The following is an 18,520-nucleotide window of genomic DNA, read 5'->3' as shown; positions in this document are numbered from 1 at the left end:
CCTGTTGTATATGGTACAAAAAACTACCTTGAATATATTTATACATCTATTGTTTGTAAATGACATTTGTTATTTTTGTACAATATGAATAATAAAACGTTTAGAAATGTTGGCTTTCTTGTGGTTTTATTTTCTCTGTATATATTGTGTGTCAATATATACACACTTGTCTGTTTTGACCGAAAGAAACCATTCTTCCAACACAGTGTTCTTAAGAAACAACCATAATGAATAATAAACTCTTCATCATCCTTTATATATCATAAAAACAATGTCATTATTCAATCAGTTTAAGAGGTAAGTTTTTATTATGTCAAACATAAGTGAAAGGTTGAGTGTGATCACTTTAAAACAGATATTTAAACCGAGCTTCAATTCAGCATGTCTTGAGATATCTTTATTTTAATTTGTCACTTTACATAAAATAATTTTATAATTATATGTATACGTAAAGTATAAGGTCAACGCCCCCTCTAGTGGTGGGTTCGAATAGTCTACAGGTTATTCGAGAGTTTGTAATATTTGAACGTAAAATTTGAATAATTCATTCATTCATTCTTAGACTTCATCATCAAATCCCAAAACTCTTTTTCAGAGTTGTATTCTAAAAAAAACTATGATGTTAAATAGTCCAAAACTAAACTACATACCCAAAAATATATACAGTATGTACTGGATTTAATTTTATAGATAGATAAATAATGAGATAATGTTTTGTTAGAAAATTATAGTCATTAAGTTGATGTCGAAGAAAGAAAACAAACTTTAAGCGTAATTCGATCCGTGTTGTGATAACATGAGCCTCCTCGCTCTCCGTAGTGTTGTGCCACATTTAGCGCGCACTTCAACATCATCACAGAGACACTTCAGCAGAGCTTTAGCTAACTGTTGTTTTCGTCTCGTTTATCAATATTTACTACCAACGGCGTCAGAAAATACTACCTGTAAACACGACGAATGAAGGTAGTTCGAGCTTAAGTTAAGGAAGAAAAATGGTGAGTTTGTCTAACATGTCGTAACGTTGTTTAAATACGTTTTTAAATGATTATTATTGTGTTTCAATGCATCCAGAGGAGAAGTCTTGCTCCCAGTCAGATGGCCAAGAGAAAGCAAGGCGGGGATTCTAGCGACGAAGACGACGAGGAATACACAGTTGTGAGTGAAGTACATCAAATATAGCTGTGAAGAACATCTACATCCGGGCTCCTGTCAATGTATTTACACGTTGCGATGAAAACGCTAATGTCCATGAACTATCTGCAGGAAAAGAGAAAGAAAAGCTGCAAGATCGCCAGAGACTGCAACATCTCCCCTTACAGGAAACCTTTGACTCCACTGCACAACAGACCCACGAGTCAGGATGGAGACACACATGTAAAACACACAACCATGCACAAGACATTTGGTTGTATTAATGTCAAATAAACAGTTTAACAACCTTGATCTCAACAGGAAGAATTGATCCGACGCATTCTCTCCAAGCCATTTAAGATTCCCATTCAAAATTACTCAGGTAGATGACGATTGCAGGTTTCTGGTCGATGAATGTTGATGATCTTATTTTACTGGTCACCCTCAGGCACTCTGGGAATCCGGGCGCTCGGTTTGAAGCGCGCCGGAATCAGACGAGCGCTTCACGATCCCTTCGCTGAGGACGCTCTCGTTCTTTACTCGCCAGATAGTCTGGGCGCTCACGACCTGATCAAGGCTGACAAGTAGGTGTTGAATCCAAACCTATGTTGTGTAATCCGGAACCTGATGTGAGTCTCTGTGTATCTTAGCGTCCTGTAAAAGTGCAGACGTGAAGGCAAGAACCCACAGAACTTACGACATGAACTCACTGTAGAGATCTAGACGGTCAAGGCTGTAGCGATGCAAAAAATATCCATACACTATAATAATCACTAGAATTTTTTTAAATTGTAATAATGTATTTGTTTGAAGAAAACCTTTTTTCCTTCACAATCACTATTAACAGCGTTTGTTAATTTTTGTGTTACAAATAATCTTCCCGCCACTAGATGGCAGGACTCATAACGACCTCCGCAGATAAAGGAACAAATAAATCCTGTAAGATCTCCGCAGATCTCTGACTGAGGACGAGAGGATACAGTTAGCTTCAGCAGCTTTTAAAGCTGACGTTTGGACATATTTTAGCAGTTACAACTTCATCAAGAGTCATGTGGTCTGTGGTTCTATAACACCAGAGTCAAGTACTCGAAATACTACTGCTATATGCTTGTTCCTACTGTATTGCAATATATCTTATCGTATCGTTAAACGCATTGTACTGCCAAATTCTTGCCAATACACCCCCCACATTTGTGTTATTATTCATGTCATTATAATCAAGTCCAATAAGTAAGTAAGTAATTTTTATTTGTATAGCGCTTTTATAAGCGACTGGTACATATTGTAAATAGCCACGTTTATTCTTTAATTAAACCATTTTTAGAAGAGAAATAAATCTGTTTGTTCATCTTGTGTAGAGACAAGCTGCCGGTCCATGTCGTGGTGGATCCAGTCCTGGGCAAAGTGCTGCGGCCTCATCAGCGAGAGGTACTGTAAGCATGTAATCTGCTGTGTTTTAAAGTCACGTCCACTCAAGTGTCGTGTCTCAAAAGGGGGTGAAGTTCCTGTGGGAGTGTGTGACGGGCAGAAAGATCCCGGGCTCGTTCGGCTGCATAATGGCAGACGAGATGGGCCTGGGTAAGACCCTGCAGTGCATCGCCCTCTTGTGGACCCTGTTACGCCAAAGTCCAGACGCCAAGGGCGAGATCGACAAGGCCATTGTGGTGTCGCCCTCCAGTCTGGTCCGGAACTGGTACAACGAGGTGGGGAAGTGGCTGGGAGGACGCGTCACACCGGTGGCTATAGACGGAGGGTCCAAGGAGGAGATAGACCGCAAACTTGGTTAGTGTCACTTAATACAAATCTTTAAAATATGTTAAAATGCAGCAGAGCCTAGAGCAGACCTGGACAAAGACCTGAACAAAGTTCATGTAGAAAAAATTTTTTTTATATTTATTTATGTTAGTCAATACTAGCCTGTACATTGTCTCTTGTTTTTTTCTTCTCTGCTTTGTCATTTTTTTGACTATTTGATATTTATAAGTAAATATAAAAATATTGCTTTAATGTGAGATTTATTTTTAAAACAATGGTTTTATAAAATAATAATTTATTATTTTGACTTTGACTCCACATTAGATATTTAATTGACTCGAGTTGAAATCTCTCCTAGTGAGCGAGTTTAGGTGTAAATCTTCACGCTGATGACTTTGGCAAAACATTTAAAATAATAGAATAGTTTAAGTTTGTCTCTTGTTGTCTATTCAAATATTGTGAAACTGATTTTATTTCATTTAATATGTCTCTTTTCTTCTCCACCTTCAGTCAACTTCATGTCTCAGTTTGGCTCGAGAGTTCCAACGCCGATTCTCATCATCTCGTACGAGACGTTTCGTCTGCACGCTCACGTGCTGCACAAGGGAAAGGTCGGCCTGGTCATCTGTGACGAGGTGACTTGTTGGTCCTGACAGTTATTGTTCTTCTCTACATTGATGTACTGTATCTATAAAAAACACCAGCATTAGGGGTTACATTAGGCTGATCTTGATCGCAGATTCCATAGCAACTTAAACACACAAAAGTCACTTTGTTATCGATCACACATGCCTAATAAATAACAACACAAAACTCAAAGTGTTAAGTTACAGTAAACGTATCAAACTTTACTTGTCACTTAAATAAGTGCATTTATTTTCTTTCAAATTCAGCAAATTTCAATTGATTTTAAGGCCTGTGTGTTAATTAAATTATTTTTATTTAGTTACATACAGCAATTGGATGCATCATTTGTTTGTGTAATAGAGTTTCAGAGAAAATTATTATTATTAATCATCGTGTTCTTTCCAATCAATCTCGTCTTCATATTCATTGATTCATTATAAAGTAGTAAAAACACAGTTCTATATATTTATCATTGTGTATATAAAAGTAAATGGCTTATTTGGATGTTCCTGCTGCTTGTTGTGATGTCGTGTTTTCACTCTCTTCAGGGCCATCGGTTGAAGAACGCTGACAACCAGACTTACCAGGCTTTGAACGCCATGAGTGCCCAGAGACGAGTGCTGATCTCTGGTACTCCCATCCAGAACGACCTGCTGGAGTACTTCAGTCTGGTGCACTTTGTTAATGCTGGGATTCTTGGTGAGCTGCAGCACATTTTTAATAACTTCCTGTTGTTGTTGTTGATGTTTTTATTGAGTGACTGGAGCTTCCTTCCATCGCAGGAACTGCTCAGGAGTTTAAGAAGAGGTTTGAACTTCCCATCCTGAAGGGCAGAGACGCTGACGCCAGTGATAAAGACAGACAGACCGGGGAGGAGAAGCTCAAAGAGCTGATCAGTGTCGTTAACAGGTGAGAAGACGTCACAACATTTACTTCCTGTTACATTTTTTTAATTTTAATCTGGTGATGGTTCAAATTTTGTTGTCTTCCTGCAGGTGTTTGATAAGAAGAACATCCGACATCCTGTCCAAGTATCTCCCGGTGAAGATCGAGCAGGTGGTGTGCTGCAGGTAGGAAGAGACTTTATTGAGCTTTAAACAAGACGAATGGATTGACAAGTGTTTCCTGGCAGGTTGACCTCTCTGCAGACCGAGCTCTACAAACACTTCCTCAAACAGGCCAAACCTCTAGAGACACTACAGCAGGGCAAGATGAGCGTCTCCTCCCTGTCCTCCATCACTTCACTCAAGAAACTGTGCAACCGTAGGTCCATGAGTAAGAACGAGTGGATGTGATTTTTGTCTGATTATGGTTTTCTCTCAGATCCTGCTCTCATCTACGACAAGTGTGTCCAGGGCGAGGAGGGCTTTGCAGGAGCGATAGATCTGTTCCCCTCTGGGTACTCCACCAAGGCTGTGGAGCCACAGCTCTCCGGTAAGATCTCATTTCTTCTTTTCACGAGATGAAGAAAGAATTTTGAACATGTCTGAAGCATAAGTTATAAGTTTGCTGGATCACGAGAATGTGGATTCAGTGGCTTCACGTGTAATCAAGTCATTATGGCTCCCCCCAGTGTCAGAACTGTGTAACTGCAATGTTGCGTCCGATGGTTTTACAAAAAGACAGTTGTACTATGGCAAGATGAAATGTAGGAAGATGGAAAACACTGAGGTAAAAAAAAAAGAAAAAGAAAAGAGGACCAAATAGACCATTTGGTTAAAGAGTTTTCGGTAATTCACTTTTTTGAAATACGAAATACACGTAGTTCGATATTGATTTACACGTATATGCCTGTATTTATTTCACAATAGCAATTTAAAGTTATTTTTCCTTGGATGTCGCTATTTCCAAACACTGTATTATTAACTGATTGTGGCACTCCTGGTATTCCATATTATTCAACCTTAACATTTAGGAAGTTAAACATTATTTTAAAATACATTTTCAAAAGTCCAGCTTAGTTTAGAGATTAGGTGTGTTGAGTTCATACAAATCATTAAGTGTCTCAACAAACTGCTAAAGGAAATACAAGTTCAATCGCTTTAACGGAAATCGTGAGATGAATATATAAATATACAATATCATTATTTCCTGATGACAATATAACACAGAAGTTCTGATCAACATTATATGAAACATGTGTGTCGCAGGAAAGAGCAAATGATTCCATGATGTCTGATTGATCGATGTTTATTATTGACTGTAATTGATTTAACTTTCCTTCAGGGAAAATGCTGGTTCTGGACTACATCCTCGCCATGACACGAAGCACATCCAGTGACAAGGTGGTGCTGGTGTCCAACTACACTCAGACGCTGGATCTTTTTGAGAAGCTGTGCAGGTCTCGAAGGTACAGTTGTGATTACATTCTAGTGCAGGGTTCTGCAACCTTTGACGTGTCAAGAGCCGTTTAGGAGCGTTCCAGGCTAAATGAAAAGCCACCCCGAGCCACACTCAGAAAAGCTATTTTTAAACGGACAAAATAAGCCCAAAATATAAGAAAAATCTATTGTCGATCTCTTTCAAGTTTCAAGTTCAAGTTTTTTTTAATTGTCAAATATGCATGTATTAGGACTTGGGAATGAAATTGTGGTCCTCTCTGACCCATGATGCAAAACATGAATACATTTTATAAATACAAATTACTTACTTACTTACTTACATTAATTAAGACATTTAAGAAAATTAATTAAAAAAAATAAAAAAATAATCAACAAACTTAAATAATGAACTAATAATACTGAATCTTTCACAAAAATGTGACTAGAGAGAAGTCTTTACTCCAGAAATGTTTTAGATAATAAAAAAGAAAATGTTTTAAATGGATCTTTAAACTCTTAACCTCCCTGGTGTCGGACAGATACCTGTACGTTCGACTGGACGGCACCATGTCCATCAAGAAAAGAGCCAAGGTCGTGGAGAAGTTCAACAGCCCGTCGGTGAGTCACAGAAGGTTCATCAGGCGGTTGGTTCGCTCTAAACTCTCTCACTTCCCTCCACTAAGAATCCAGAGTTCATCTTCATGCTGAGCAGCAAGGCCGGGGGCTGCGGCCTGAACTTGATCGGTGCCAATCGTCTGGTCATGTTTGATCCTGACTGGAACCCGGCCAACGACGAGCAGGCCATGGCTCGGGTTTGGCGAGACGGGCAGAAGAAGACCTGCTACATCTACAGACTCCTCTCTGTACGTTTGAAGCTATTTAATCATGAGTTTGTATTAATTGACGAGCGAATCTCTCTTGTAAAAATGCACCTGGACAGACGGGGACCATCGAGGAGAAGATCCTGCAGAGACAAGCTCATAAGAAAGCTCTGAGCAGCTGTGTGGTGGATGAGGAGCAGGACGTGGAGCGACACTTTTCACTGGGAGAGCTGCGAGAACTCTTCACTCTGAACGAGGAGACGACCAGCGACACTCATGACAAGCAAGTCTTTCTTTAATCACGACATTAAAAGTGATGTAAAAAACGACTCACGGCTAATAAACACTTCCTTCCTCCTGTAGGTTCCGATGTCGACGCTGTGTGAACGGGATCCAGGTGCGTCCTCCCGCCGAGGACTCCGACTGCACCAGTGACCTCTCCCAGTGGATCCACTGCTCTGACAAGAAGGGTCTGAGGGACCAAGTGCTGAGGGCCTCTTGGGACGCGGCTGTGTCCTTTGTCTTCCACCAGCGATCACATGAAGACCAGAAGGGAGTCGTATAGCAGCAGCCGCTCCATGTACATAGAAATATTTATTTATTGGTTCTGCTTCATTTTAAAAGAAATAAAAGAAAATAAATTGGTGAAATGTGACTTGAAGAGTCTGAGTATTATTTGAATTGACATGTTGACGTACGTAGAAGTTTTTTTTGGGACGTATAAGTATTTGGCCGGTAGGGGGCAGACACGCCCAACCTGCGGCTAAAAAAAATGACGAGGAAGAAAACGTCAACAGTAAACTTCACAGCTTCGTTTACTTCTCTGCTGACCTGAGACCTGTGGTGGGATCATGGCTGGTGCAGGAGAATCAAGAAGACACGCTTGTCTGAAGACTCTTTGTTTTCACGCTGTGAGGAAACATTTTGCTGTTATTGGCGCTAAAGCTGTTCTCGGTGAGTCTGACTTGTAGTGAAGCTCATTTAAACTGTTGTACTAAGATTGTTACGATATATAAATATTGATTCAAGCATCGTTCACTTTTACAGAATCACTGAATTCATTAGAAAGACTATAGAAAGTTTCGGAATGTATGAATTGTTTGAAATCGACTATTGCTTATAATACTCTTATAACATTCATCCTATGAAGCTACTACCATTTAAATATATATTCTATTATTTAGCTTTGTTTATGATTTGTATTTGGCCCTCGTGGGGTCAAAGGAAAACTCATTAAACTGATCATGTAGATGTTAACACATTTATTGTGTATTTATTTGTATTATTCATTACTAGTCTAACTTTAACTATTACTATAGGGCTTTAGGTTTGTCCTTTTTTATTGCCATATTTGTGACCATTTCGATAAAACCTTTATTCTGTGATGTCACTTCAAAAGGAATTGAGTGTTTAAAAAAAATAATAAAAAAAATTCTACAATTTATTTAGCTCACAATACGATTCAATACGATATATTCAGTTCACGATACGATTTTATACGATATATTAAACTCACGATACGATTTGATACAATATATTAAACTCACGATACAATTTGATACAATATATTAAACTCACGATACGATTTTATAAAATAAATTAAACTCATGATACAATTTGATACGATATATTAAACTCACGATACGATTTGATACGATATATTAAACTCACGATACGATTTGATACGATATATTAAACTCACGATACAATTTGATATGGTATATTTAACTAAGGATACAATTTGATACGATATATTAAACTCACGATACGATTTGATATGGTATATTTAACTCAGGATACAATTTGATATGATATATTAAACTCACGATACAATTTGATATGGTATATTTAACTCAGGATACAATTTGGTACGATATATTAAACTCACGATACAATTTGATATGGTATATTTAACTCACGATACGATTTGATACGATATATTAAACTCAGGATACAATTTGATATGGTATATTTAACTCAGGATACAATTTGATACGATATATTAAACTCACGATACAATTTGATATGGTATATTTAACTCAGGATACAATTTGATATGATATATTAAACTCACAATATGATTTGATATGATATATTAAACTCTGATACGATTTGATATGATATAAATAACTCGGATACGATTTGATACAATATATTAAACTCACGATACAATTTGATATGATATATTAAACTCACAATATGATTTGATACTATATATAAAACTCACGTTACAATTTGATATGATATAATTAACTCTGATACGATTTGATACGATATATTCTGCTCACAATATTATTCAATATGATATATTAAACTCAGGATACAATTGGATACAATATATTCAGATCACGATATGATTTGATACGATATATTCTGCTCACGATATTATTCAATACGAATTAAACTCACGATACAATTGGATACGATATATTTAGATCACGATATGATTGGATATGTACTTTGTTTGATAGAACTGAAAACAAAAATCGGGTGACAGTTTCAACAAAAAATGGTCAGAACATCAGCTTTAAAAGCTGCTATAGTGGAATGTATCCTCCTGTCCTCAGTAATAGCTTTTATTGTTCCTTTAGCTGCAGATGATTTGCATTGCAATTGTAAATAATTGTTTTTTTTTTGTTTAATGCCTGCTTCATTGAATATAAATAAACAAAAAAGACTTTGTAATAGAAAGAAAATATGATGTGAAAGACCCCCCCACACCCCTCCAAAAGAAAAAGTTGCTACAGTGCCGTTGAATATCAACATAGTATGTATAAAGAAATATTGATGCATATCGATTTTCTTTGGTTCTTCTCTTTCTCTCACATCGACTACGGCCCTGGGCTTTTATAAGTTTTTCTTGCATTTTCTATTCTCTTTGTTTAAGTCTTCCCATTATATTTAGGCTTTTCGCTGCTTTTTTTTGTTGCTTGATGCCCTCTCACAACAGCCGCACTAAAAGCAGGATCAAAACACTTTCCCCCGGTAGAAGGTGGTGTTTAAAACACAGACATAATTCGTTTTTCAGCTGTGTTAAATGTTTCTCCTCAGATCTGCCAGAGGTTCTCATCAAAGAGCTTCTCTTCCACCTCACGGTGTGTGACGTTCTGGAGCTGGAGCCCGAACTCAATCTCAAAGGTACTTTGTGTCATTTGTGTTGCAGAAAAAACAAACTCCAAAAAAAAAATATAAATAAATGTTTGTGCTTCAGGAATCTCCACTCGCTCCTTCTGGCTCCGTGTTCGACAGGATGTGTTTGTGAGCCATGTAGGTGTCACTGTGTGTATTACCATGTGTAACACTGTGTGTAACGCCTTGTGTGTCATCTCTAGACTTCCGACTTCCAGACCGATGAAGAACTCCGGGAGGATGTTCTGCGGCCGCTCTTTGAGTGCATGTTTTACAAATCCTTCAGATTTTCATTCCACAAACACGTGTCCGACCGCGGATCCTTCCTGAGAACTGCAGCCAAATACATCAACAGTTTCCGCCTTTGCAACCCGGACAACTCCCTGGAGCGGTTAGTCGCCGAACAGCGACCTCTCCTGGCGCTCCTGGAGAAGCGACTCGGTCGCGTCACCGTATCCATGTCCCTGGCGCGGCCGGACGGGGCTTCTAAGAGCGCCTTGTGCGTCCTGCACCGCCTGCTGGATCACGGTGCGGCCCGGAGAGTGGTTCTGCAGGTGGACTGTCCCGTCACGCTCGCCTGCCTTCTGTACGGCGAGGGTCTCTCTCCTGATATCGACTCGAGGCAGGACTCGGCGGAGGAGCCGTCGAACAAACGGCAAAGGTTGGAGAGCGAGTCGGACTCTCACCCGACGGTGCAGCTGCTCCACACGACCCTAAGGGAGTGCGCTGCTGGCGGGGCGTGTGCGAGGGGGAGGCTGGAGCAGCTGGAGGTCCACGGGTGCGGAAAGAAATCCCTCCAAGTCCTGATCTCTTCGCTGCCTAAACTACATCACCTGCGCTCGCTCACGCTCCACGGCAAAAGTAAGGGTCGATCCTCCGGTGGTCGTGATACACATCGACATGTCTGTTGACTGTGTTCAGGCTCCTTCACCGCCGCGGACATGTTCGGACTCTCCGTGGGCCTCGTGCGTCTGTCCACGAGCGGCAGCAGCTCCCTCTCCGAGGTCACCATCACTGAGCTGCAGCAGCTGGATCATCTGTACATTCTGTTGGACACCAGCCCTGGACTGAAGTCCATCTCTATCGAGGTCACTCATGCCCCCCTAACAGAGCCGATGCAGGAGACTCCCGTCATCGACCGAGGTAAGAGCGCCCCTGAGGTCATGACCATGGAATCCACGAGTGTGGTGATTTGTCACAGGCTCTTTACTACATGTGTGTACATACTCTGGTGATATATTGTGGTACTGTACGAGCAAGAATATATTTGTAGCATTGTCCGAGTGGAGAATTTACAGACATGTCTCTTGACGACGTCGTAACTGCTTTTATTTTGTTTTAAAAACCAAAATATTCCCAAACATCTTTAAAAGCTGCTGGAATCGGCTGTATCCTCTTGTCCTCAGTCATTGCCGGGATCTCGCAGTGTTTCATTGTTGCTTTACCTTCGGAGGATGTAATGACTGCTGCCATCTAGCGGCTGGAAATTTAGTTGCAACACCAAAATCAACAAACTCAATATTTGCATGTTAACTGTAAATAAATAAAAAAGATATTTTTTCATTTGACACTTTTTATACAAATATAATCATAAAAGAACTATTATGAAAATTAAAAGATTTTTTTAAAAAAAGCCCCAAAAAAGGAAATTTGCTACAGAGCTGCTGAATTAAAATGATATTCAAGTAGAAATATATTATCTTTCTTCACTTAAATATGATTGTGACGCTTGTCTCCAGTCGTGCCTCTGGAGAAGCTGTCAGTGCGAGCTGCACACGTGAGGACGGACGAGAGGCTCCTGGTGACCACGCTGAAGAGATGTCCACGCCTCTGCTCGCTTCACCTCGCCGGCCTGAGAGCGTCTCCAGGATCCTCCCACAAACCCTTCCTCAGCTCCCTCGCAGGTGCAACACTTCACACGTCTCCGTCTTTAAACGTGGTCCGAAGCTGACTCGTGCTCGCCCGCTAGAGTCCAGCAGATGCTTGACACATCTGCACCTGGAGGACTTGAACCTGTCCAACTGTCTTGACGAGATTGTCCATCTGCTGAGGCGCACCAGGCTGGAAGGTGAGCTCTCGTCCTACGTTTCTCTCATTGGCGGCTTCACAGCGACCTGCTTCTTCTCAGAGCTTCACCTGAAGGACTGTCGTCTGCTGGAGAGGTGCGGCGACCAGCAGGAGGTTCTGAGGCAGCTGGTGGAAGCAGTCAAGGCCGTGACGTCTCTGCACACGCTCGGCCTGGCACAGAATCGCATCGGTTAGTCCTAAATATATGTCCTGTAGAGGTCGATTTGAAGGTTGAAACTCTTGTCCGTGGACAGCCACGAACGTGTGTGTGCTGGGAGAACTGTTCTCTGGAGCGTCGCCCAGCACCGTGAGGAAGCTGGACCTCAGGTGAGGACGACACACACATGAATCTAACTTGATTTTGGTCCGATATATATACCCTTGTGTCGCTACTGCAGCTCCAACTTCATTCGTCCGGCTGAGCTGCTCCGGTTCTCCGAGGCGATCCATAAAAACCCTCCTCCTCACAAGCTGACCCTCGACCTCAGGACGAACCCGGGGGACAGAGACCCAGACTCGTGGAAGGCGGTTCTGAAGAGGCTGAACACATTTTGTACCGTCGTGGTGGAGGTCTGGAAATCCACCTGCATGATGGACGACTACATCAGCAACATGTGACCGTTCTCCAGGTGAGCCCGGCGCCGGGTCCAGGACCGGTTTCAGAACACAAGACTAGAAAGACACGCCTTTTGACATTTGATTCCTTTATTAAACCAACGTCTGTTCCACTTCCAAAGTCTCCCGTCAGGCTAGTGGTGTGGACACAAGGACACAACGTTCATCATTAGTAGAACCCAGTAGAAAAGAAACACGTCTGGTTTAGTGTTCGGACTTTTTAAAGCTAAATGTTCCTGTTTTAGTCGATTCAAGTAGAAGAGTGAAGACTTTGATATCTGCATGCTAACTTGTTCACCTGTGGCAATCTCACCTATGTACACCGAACACAAACTCTCACGCACACACACTCGTTTTCTGTTGCTGTTATTTTGTTAGTTGATCGTTCCAATTTCTAATAATTTTCAACCTGCATTTTTTTTAAACACCAGGTGGCAGCAGAGAGTTCATGTCGAGCTTAAAGTTCTGGAGGTTGGCTGCGTTCCATTTGTGCGTGATGTCAGACTTCACATTCAAATACGGCTGCTAACAATTCGACGAGTTTAACCGTTTACATACATTTCTTTGTACACAATAAATAGAATCTTTATTATAAGTGTGGAATATCGCAGACTATAACTCGGCAACTACGGATGCCTGGATATAAATTTTTCAAATTCTCAGGAGGACAATCCAGTTCTGACGTCAGAGCAGAATAGAACGCAGCATTTTAGTGACTCTTCCTGTCTGCCTTAAAGTTTCGTTCCTGTCTAAAACAGAATATAGAAATAGTTGGTTGGATCTCAGTTTCTAGCGGAAGGGGTCGTAATATTAAGGCTGTCAGTGGGTCTCGACGAGTCGCCCTCTTGAATACTGAACACTCTGACCTTGAGTCCGGCACACTAGTGAACTCGCACCGCTGCAGACGGAGAGACTTTCCTTCTGCAAATGTTTGTTTCTCCAACATCTGTGCAGTTGCAATGTACATGTAAGCTCGGTGGAGTGTGTTCACACACCTACACACACACACACACACACAATCATGCCCTCGACGAGTCCCCAGTCAAAACGGGGGGGAGGGACTCGCACACTCACGGAGACGTAACAAAAACACACTGGAGTCTACAAGACGACATCTCAACAAGGCATTAATCCCAAATAAATAGAAATAAATTAAATCATACAAAAGAATCGGTTAAAAAACATTCTGTTAAATACGTCAAATCTCAAACCAACATCAGTAGATTCTCTGGTGGGACGGGGGAGACGAGACTGGGGGGGGCACATTCACAATCATTAGTGAGCAGAAAGGCCGGGGGGGTGTGGAGGTGAGTTGGGTCGGGGGGGGGCAGCAGTGTTGTTGGCAGTGATGTCATCGGATCACTCTGACTCTAGGTGTGTTCTACGTGGCCTTGATGGAGGACGTCGGGTGAGTGGACCTGGACACCAGAACCAGACCGACGCGAACAAACTCTCAACGTCATCAACCCGAGAAAAGTGCGCTCCCACTGGTCCATCCCTCGGCCACACCCTCCGAGGCCAGAGGTCAAAGGTGTCGGACTTGCACGAGCGACCACGTCCTGCTCACCGGAGACTTCCTTTTTCTAACTGACAGTCAGTGCTGGTCGTCATGACGACGGCGTCCTAAAAACGACCTGATGCTGAGCCTGAGTGAGTGTGAGACTTGAACATCTACGGCAGGAGGTTTGTGTGTCTGCTTGAATAAATACATCTCAGTTGACTTTCCTTCTTCAAGATGCTATTGTACACGGTGTGGGTCAAAGGTGAGGCAACCGTGGGTCCTCTGAGGCGAGGGGATCCCTGCACAGTCTGGTGTGTGTTTGTGTGTCTGGAGACACGAGAGTACCGTCTGAAGGGTTCAGCATCAGTGTGTGTGTGAGAAACAAAGCGTCTATAAAACAGCTGGAGATGTGCAGTGAACTGAAATCAAGGCAGCGGCAGATGAGACTCAGCAGGTGTGTGTGTCGTGCGTGGCTATAGGATCCCGTCCATGAAGCTGGTGTCCAGCCTCTGGATCAGCACCCGGATGAAGGACATCTCCTTGCGGGTGTTCTCAAAGATCACCCTCGGGTCGTCCGACTGGCAGCGCAGGCAGTTGGGAGCCATGACCATGGCCAGGTTGTTGACGTCCATCTTGGTGATGGAGACGTTGACGGACTGAGCGAACACCTGCAGATAAGACACATTTAACGTTCAATTTACTGCGTGAGTCACAACATTCTTTTATTCTGTACTGATGTTGTGTTTACTACACTGGCAATACAAGTTTCTGATATAATGGAAACATGTTCATGTTAAAATGATATCTTCAAAATAAATATAATTTATGATGTTTATAATTGTTCTAAACACTGGCAGAGTTGTTAAAGCGCCACTTTGGCAGACGTTTTAATAAAAAAATGTATATGATTTTTCTCCTGTCTCGGTGCAGTGACATCATTCATCCACAGAGTGTCGCTATAGCAGCTGGTTTACCCTCAAGTGCACTGACGAATGTTGCGTGTCTTCTGCTGCTGATGTGTCGTATTTGTGTGTGTGTGTGTGTGTGAGAGGGAGGGTCACCTGTAGGAAGCGGATGAGGTAGCAGAGCACCAGTTTGTTGATGTGGGGCAGACCCAGCACCACGTTGACGGCCGCCTCTGGGTTGTCGTAGTGAGTGATACACTCCTCGTAGAACTCGTGAGGGATCAGTGGCTCCTCCAGCTCCCGGTACCAGAGCTTCAGCAGAGAAGCTGTGAAACACAAAAAAATGAAGGATCCCCTTAAACATGTTTGAACTTCTATGAAGATGTGACAATATCTGTAGCTCATGGTCAGAACAGACTCTAAATATAACTGTGTGTGTACCTGGGATATGTGGGTCCTCCAGTCCTGTGGGGATTTTCCATTGATCCACTTGCAGCTTGAGAGCGTTCACTTCATCTATGTCTCCTGGCACCCTGCAGGTCAAAGGTCAGAGTTGTTGAAGCATAACTGATGTTACAAGTTTATCTTTTATTTCTTTATCTCGATATTTGACAACTCACCTGAAGATCCCCTCAGTCTGGTCCCCATTGAGACCCAGAACCTCCTCGGAGAGGCGGGTCTGCACCCAGGGGAGCTGGTGGTCCGGGTAGCGCTCCTTCTGCAGAGCCATGACCTCTTCCAAGGAGGAGCCGAACATGGAGGGGCTGAAGATGGCGTTCCTGGCGTGGCAGATCTCTTCCAGACAAGGTTTCTGAAGACCCTGTGCACACACACACACACTTGATGTAGCAGTGCCCGGATAACATCTTGTGATGGTCAAGACTAAGTGGAGACAACAGGGGTCAACTGGAGGTCGCTGTGCTCAGTCAGAGCGACAAATGATGTGTTAATGACCCACAGAGATGCTGGCAGGTTCCACAGGCTCACAGTCAAACACACACACAATATAAACTGTAAATGCTTTTAAAATAACACTGAACCTTATCATATGTAATATTCTGATGTTTAATTTTCACATCACACAAGTAAGTTCTTACCTTCTTGGCACCAGTCAGAGCAGCTTTAGTCAGTTTCCTGAAGCAGTATTTGGCGAAGCTGCTGATGGCCACTCCTGGAGACAAGTGGGGGTCAGTACACAAGTGTATAACACACACACACACACACACAAATTAACTTTCACTTTTCTGTCTTCATTTCAAAAACACTGGTTTATTTCAATCATGTCTTAAACACTAGTTTTAGGTCTTTGGGCCAAATTTCATTCACAAGATTTAGTCTTTCTTGTTCCATTTCCTTTGATTTCCACGGCTTGTGATTTGTAGGTCGAACGGCACATGACACACAGTTCCTGCCGCTTCAGCTCACACAAGCTGAACCTTTCACACATTCGTCTGTCGAGGGTGACAATCTGCTTTTCTTGGAAAGGATGTGTAGCTCCTGCTGTGGCCACAGGGAGAGAGCAAATCTGCAACACTTTAGATTCTGATCCTTGGCAAACGTCAGCATGAGGGCCACATGTGGTCATTTGTGTTTAAGAAGCTAATGTGGTCGCAGTCAACTATAAACTGATGACGAGGAAATCTACTGACATCCAACAATTAACTTAATATTTTTTATTTCATAACTATCTCAATTCTAAATGTAACTTTCTTTCATTTCTTTTTGTGAGTATTTTTTTATTTATTCAAAATACATTTTTGTGTCAAATTTGAAATTAAGTGCTTTCCAAACAGACTGTGTTTTGTCCATAGCTTTCTTTAATGATACAAATTTAAATAAAATGTTTGCAAAATTATTATTTTTATGTTTTTTATGTATGTCAAGTAGTTTTATGTATGTCCGTGTTACTTCTGGACATTTTTGTCATCAAACATAACATCCTAATGCATTTTATTTTTTGCTGCTACATACAAAATGAAGTTTAGAAAAACGTAATTGTTCACCCCTGCTCTACACTGGTGTCACCATGGCTACATTCTCCTCTTCCCCTCCCTTCATCGCTGTATAACTTCTCCACCAACGAGACTAGCAATATTGAGAAAGCTGATATTATAACTGGAACATTTGGTCCCAGAGCTTCAGCTCAGACGGAAGATCTAATCTTGAAAAATAACGTCTGTATTTTGGTCCGTGAACGACGCGTCTCTCTGGACTTTCGAAACAGACGGAAGATATTAAATCCACAACTCATCAGAGGTCTTCGTGCAGTGACGTGCGTGCGGCAGCCTCTCACCCTTGGTGTCGTTGAGGGGGTCCATGTGTCTGCAGATGTAGCCCTCCAGGTAGTTGTGGAAGCGAGGCGTGGGGGGAAAGAAGGCCAGACAGATGGCCATCAGCTCCCAGCCTCGCTCCAGGCTGTCGTAGCGGAAGTTCTCGGTGGTTTGACGACACAGCTGGATGTAGAGTTCGTCACGCAGACCCTGGTGGCTCCATCCTCGCACCACGATCTGAGACACAAGACAAGAGCGTCACAAACAAGTCCTCGAAAGACGTCACTCAGGATCACCAAATAAAGGCGGGGAAGCCTCCTCCACAAACCTCCAGAGCCACAGAGAGCGGGTCAATCTTAGAGCGACGGTCGCCCATGTAGGTCTGGATCAGCTTGAAGATTTCCACCGCCTCCTTCTTGACCGCCCGGTCCACCGTGTTGATCATGGGCTTCTTGATGGGCTCGCTGCTCCACGCAAGCATGTTAGCAATCGACACCTTCCTTCTGAACAAACCCTGGGAACACAAGTTGAAGTGGTTCGATCAAGTCTTGAAGTATGGGATACATATCAATAATATGCACAGCCTATGTATTTTTTGAAGGCAACACAAGGATACCACAAACACATTTGTTTTTAGGGCTTCAGTTCACCTTGACCCTGATATAACACAAGGGTTAAAAACATATGTATATTTTATGTCCGTTTTAAGGTCTCTCAGCTCCTGCCTATAGTCTTTACTTATTCAAACACATTGAAACATGCGCAAGATTAACACTGATAGCCTAGCAGTGTCAGCTAAAAACAAGCTTAAAATGCCGACTTGTTTATGTTTTTCAAACAATTTCGTCGAGACGTCAATACAAGATGAAGTTACAAGCGAACATTGTGGAGGTGTATTTTTGGACGAAGATGAAGATTGACAACAATTGAGCGCCAGGCGCTACATTAAAATGGATTTATATTTCTACTCAAAAATGAACGGATTACTCTGTGAAAATAATCCCAACCCTTATTCAACTTGAGGGTCAGTAGAAATTTAGGTGAACCAACCCTATAACAATAACAAAAAATATGTGATATAGAAAACAGTTGTCTCTGTATCAAGCAGGTGGTGTTCTATGGAGTTCTGTTACCTTAGAGAATAATGAAAGAGAATCAAGAAACGAAACAAACGACTCTCCTACCTGCGTGTGTTTGTTGAAGTGTTTGGAAGCCCAGTTCTCGATGTCGGTCTCAGACGACGGCTTCCGTAAGCAGAACTCGGTGAAAATGCCACAGCTGGCGCTCGGCATCATGTTCCTGGCATTTCGGCTGGCCTCAAACTGGGCGCAGGCTCCGAGGTCTTCCGACTGTCAGGGAGACGGATGCAGAAAATGTC

The 18,520-nt window shown here is 42.2% G+C and overlaps 3 protein-coding genes across 5 annotated transcripts in view; 2 read left to right on the top strand and 1 right to left on the bottom strand.

The window, feature by feature from the left end:
- The first annotated feature begins 844 nt into the window (after positions 1-844).
- On the top strand, positions 845-7,220 carry rad54l (RAD54 like). 2 transcript variants are annotated; one of them, XM_087782897.1, is made up of 18 exons: positions 845-995; positions 1,072-1,155; positions 1,264-1,374; positions 1,453-1,513; positions 1,580-1,715; positions 2,490-2,559; positions 2,625-2,913; positions 3,397-3,521; positions 4,062-4,212; positions 4,296-4,422; positions 4,509-4,583; positions 4,646-4,776; positions 4,837-4,947; positions 5,740-5,863; positions 6,374-6,452; positions 6,518-6,697; positions 6,775-6,938; positions 7,019-7,220. In XM_087782897.1, exons 1-18 carry the CDS (start codon positions 993-995, stop codon positions 7,218-7,220), a joined length of 2,223 nt encoding a protein of 740 aa, XP_087639023.1. In that variant the 5' UTR covers positions 845-992. The 2 variants fall into 2 exon arrangements, with proteins under 2 accessions (XP_087639023.1, XP_087639022.1); XM_087782896.1 differs by having other exon boundaries at positions 845-1,155.
- Positions 7,221-7,450: 230 nt separating this feature from the next.
- On the top strand, positions 7,451-14,186 carry lrrc41 (leucine rich repeat containing 41). The gene is made up of 11 exons (XM_087784405.1): positions 7,451-7,609; positions 9,707-9,793; positions 9,867-9,922; positions 9,988-10,645; positions 10,706-10,927; positions 11,524-11,688; positions 11,754-11,852; positions 11,913-12,041; positions 12,106-12,178; positions 12,250-12,480; positions 13,841-14,186. Exons 1-10 carry the CDS (start codon positions 7,507-7,509, stop codon positions 12,467-12,469), a joined length of 1,812 nt encoding a protein of 603 aa, XP_087640531.1. The 5' UTR covers positions 7,451-7,506; the 3' UTR covers positions 12,470-12,480; positions 13,841-14,186.
- The window catches only part of arhgap39 (Rho GTPase activating protein 39), a 49,985-nt gene continuing 44,003 nt past the window's right edge, over positions 12,539-18,520 (bottom strand). For both annotated transcript variants that reach the window (XM_087784404.1, XM_087784403.1), the window contains exons 4-11: positions 18,327-18,491; positions 17,471-17,656; positions 17,166-17,379; positions 15,970-16,043; positions 15,493-15,692; positions 15,314-15,405; positions 15,029-15,198; positions 12,539-14,635 (exon numbers count right to left, since the gene is read on the bottom strand). In XM_087784404.1, coding sequence (XP_087640530.1) covers positions 14,441-14,635; positions 15,029-15,198; positions 15,314-15,405; positions 15,493-15,692; positions 15,970-16,043; positions 17,166-17,379; positions 17,471-17,656; positions 18,327-18,491 — 1,296 coding nt within the window. In that variant the 3' untranslated portion in view covers positions 12,539-14,440. The remainder of the gene's footprint in view (positions 14,636-15,028; positions 15,199-15,313; positions 15,406-15,492; positions 15,693-15,969; positions 16,044-17,165; positions 17,380-17,470; positions 17,657-18,326; positions 18,492-18,520) is intronic.

The sequence above is a fragment of the Callionymus lyra genome, chromosome 2, assembly GCF_982586985.1.
Source record: "Callionymus lyra chromosome 2, fCalLyr1.hap1.1, whole genome shotgun sequence".
Taxonomy (NCBI): domain Eukaryota; kingdom Metazoa; phylum Chordata; class Actinopteri; order Syngnathiformes; family Callionymidae; genus Callionymus; species Callionymus lyra.
Note: the sequence above shows the minus strand (reverse complement) of the source record. Positions and strands in the feature narration are given on the sequence as shown.

What these genes read in the sequence shown, in the direction of transcription:
- rad54l (XM_087782896.1), top strand. Translation starts at nt 1,042, where the DNA reads ATGATTATTATTGTGTTTCAATGCATCCAGAGGAGAAGTCTTGCTCCC. An exon ending in TGTTAATGCTGGGATTCTTG is followed by an intron (nt 4,213 to 4,295) that starts GTGAGCTGCAGC and finishes CTTCCATCGCAG; the next exon opens with GAACTGCTCAGGAGTTTAAG. An exon ending in ACCAGCGACACTCATGACAA is followed by an intron (nt 6,939 to 7,018) that starts GCAAGTCTTTCT and finishes TTCCTCCTGTAG; the next exon opens with GTTCCGATGTCGACGCTGTG.
- lrrc41 (XM_087784405.1), top strand. Translation starts at nt 7,507, where the DNA reads ATGGCTGGTGCAGGAGAATCAAGAAGACACGCTTGTCTGAAGACTCTT. An exon ending in CCTGGCACAGAATCGCATCG is followed by an intron (nt 12,042 to 12,105) that starts GTTAGTCCTAAA and finishes GTCCGTGGACAG; the next exon opens with CCACGAACGTGTGTGTGCTG. An exon ending in GTGAGGAAGCTGGACCTCAG is followed by an intron (nt 12,179 to 12,249) that starts GTGAGGACGACA and finishes TCGCTACTGCAG; the next exon opens with CTCCAACTTCATTCGTCCGG.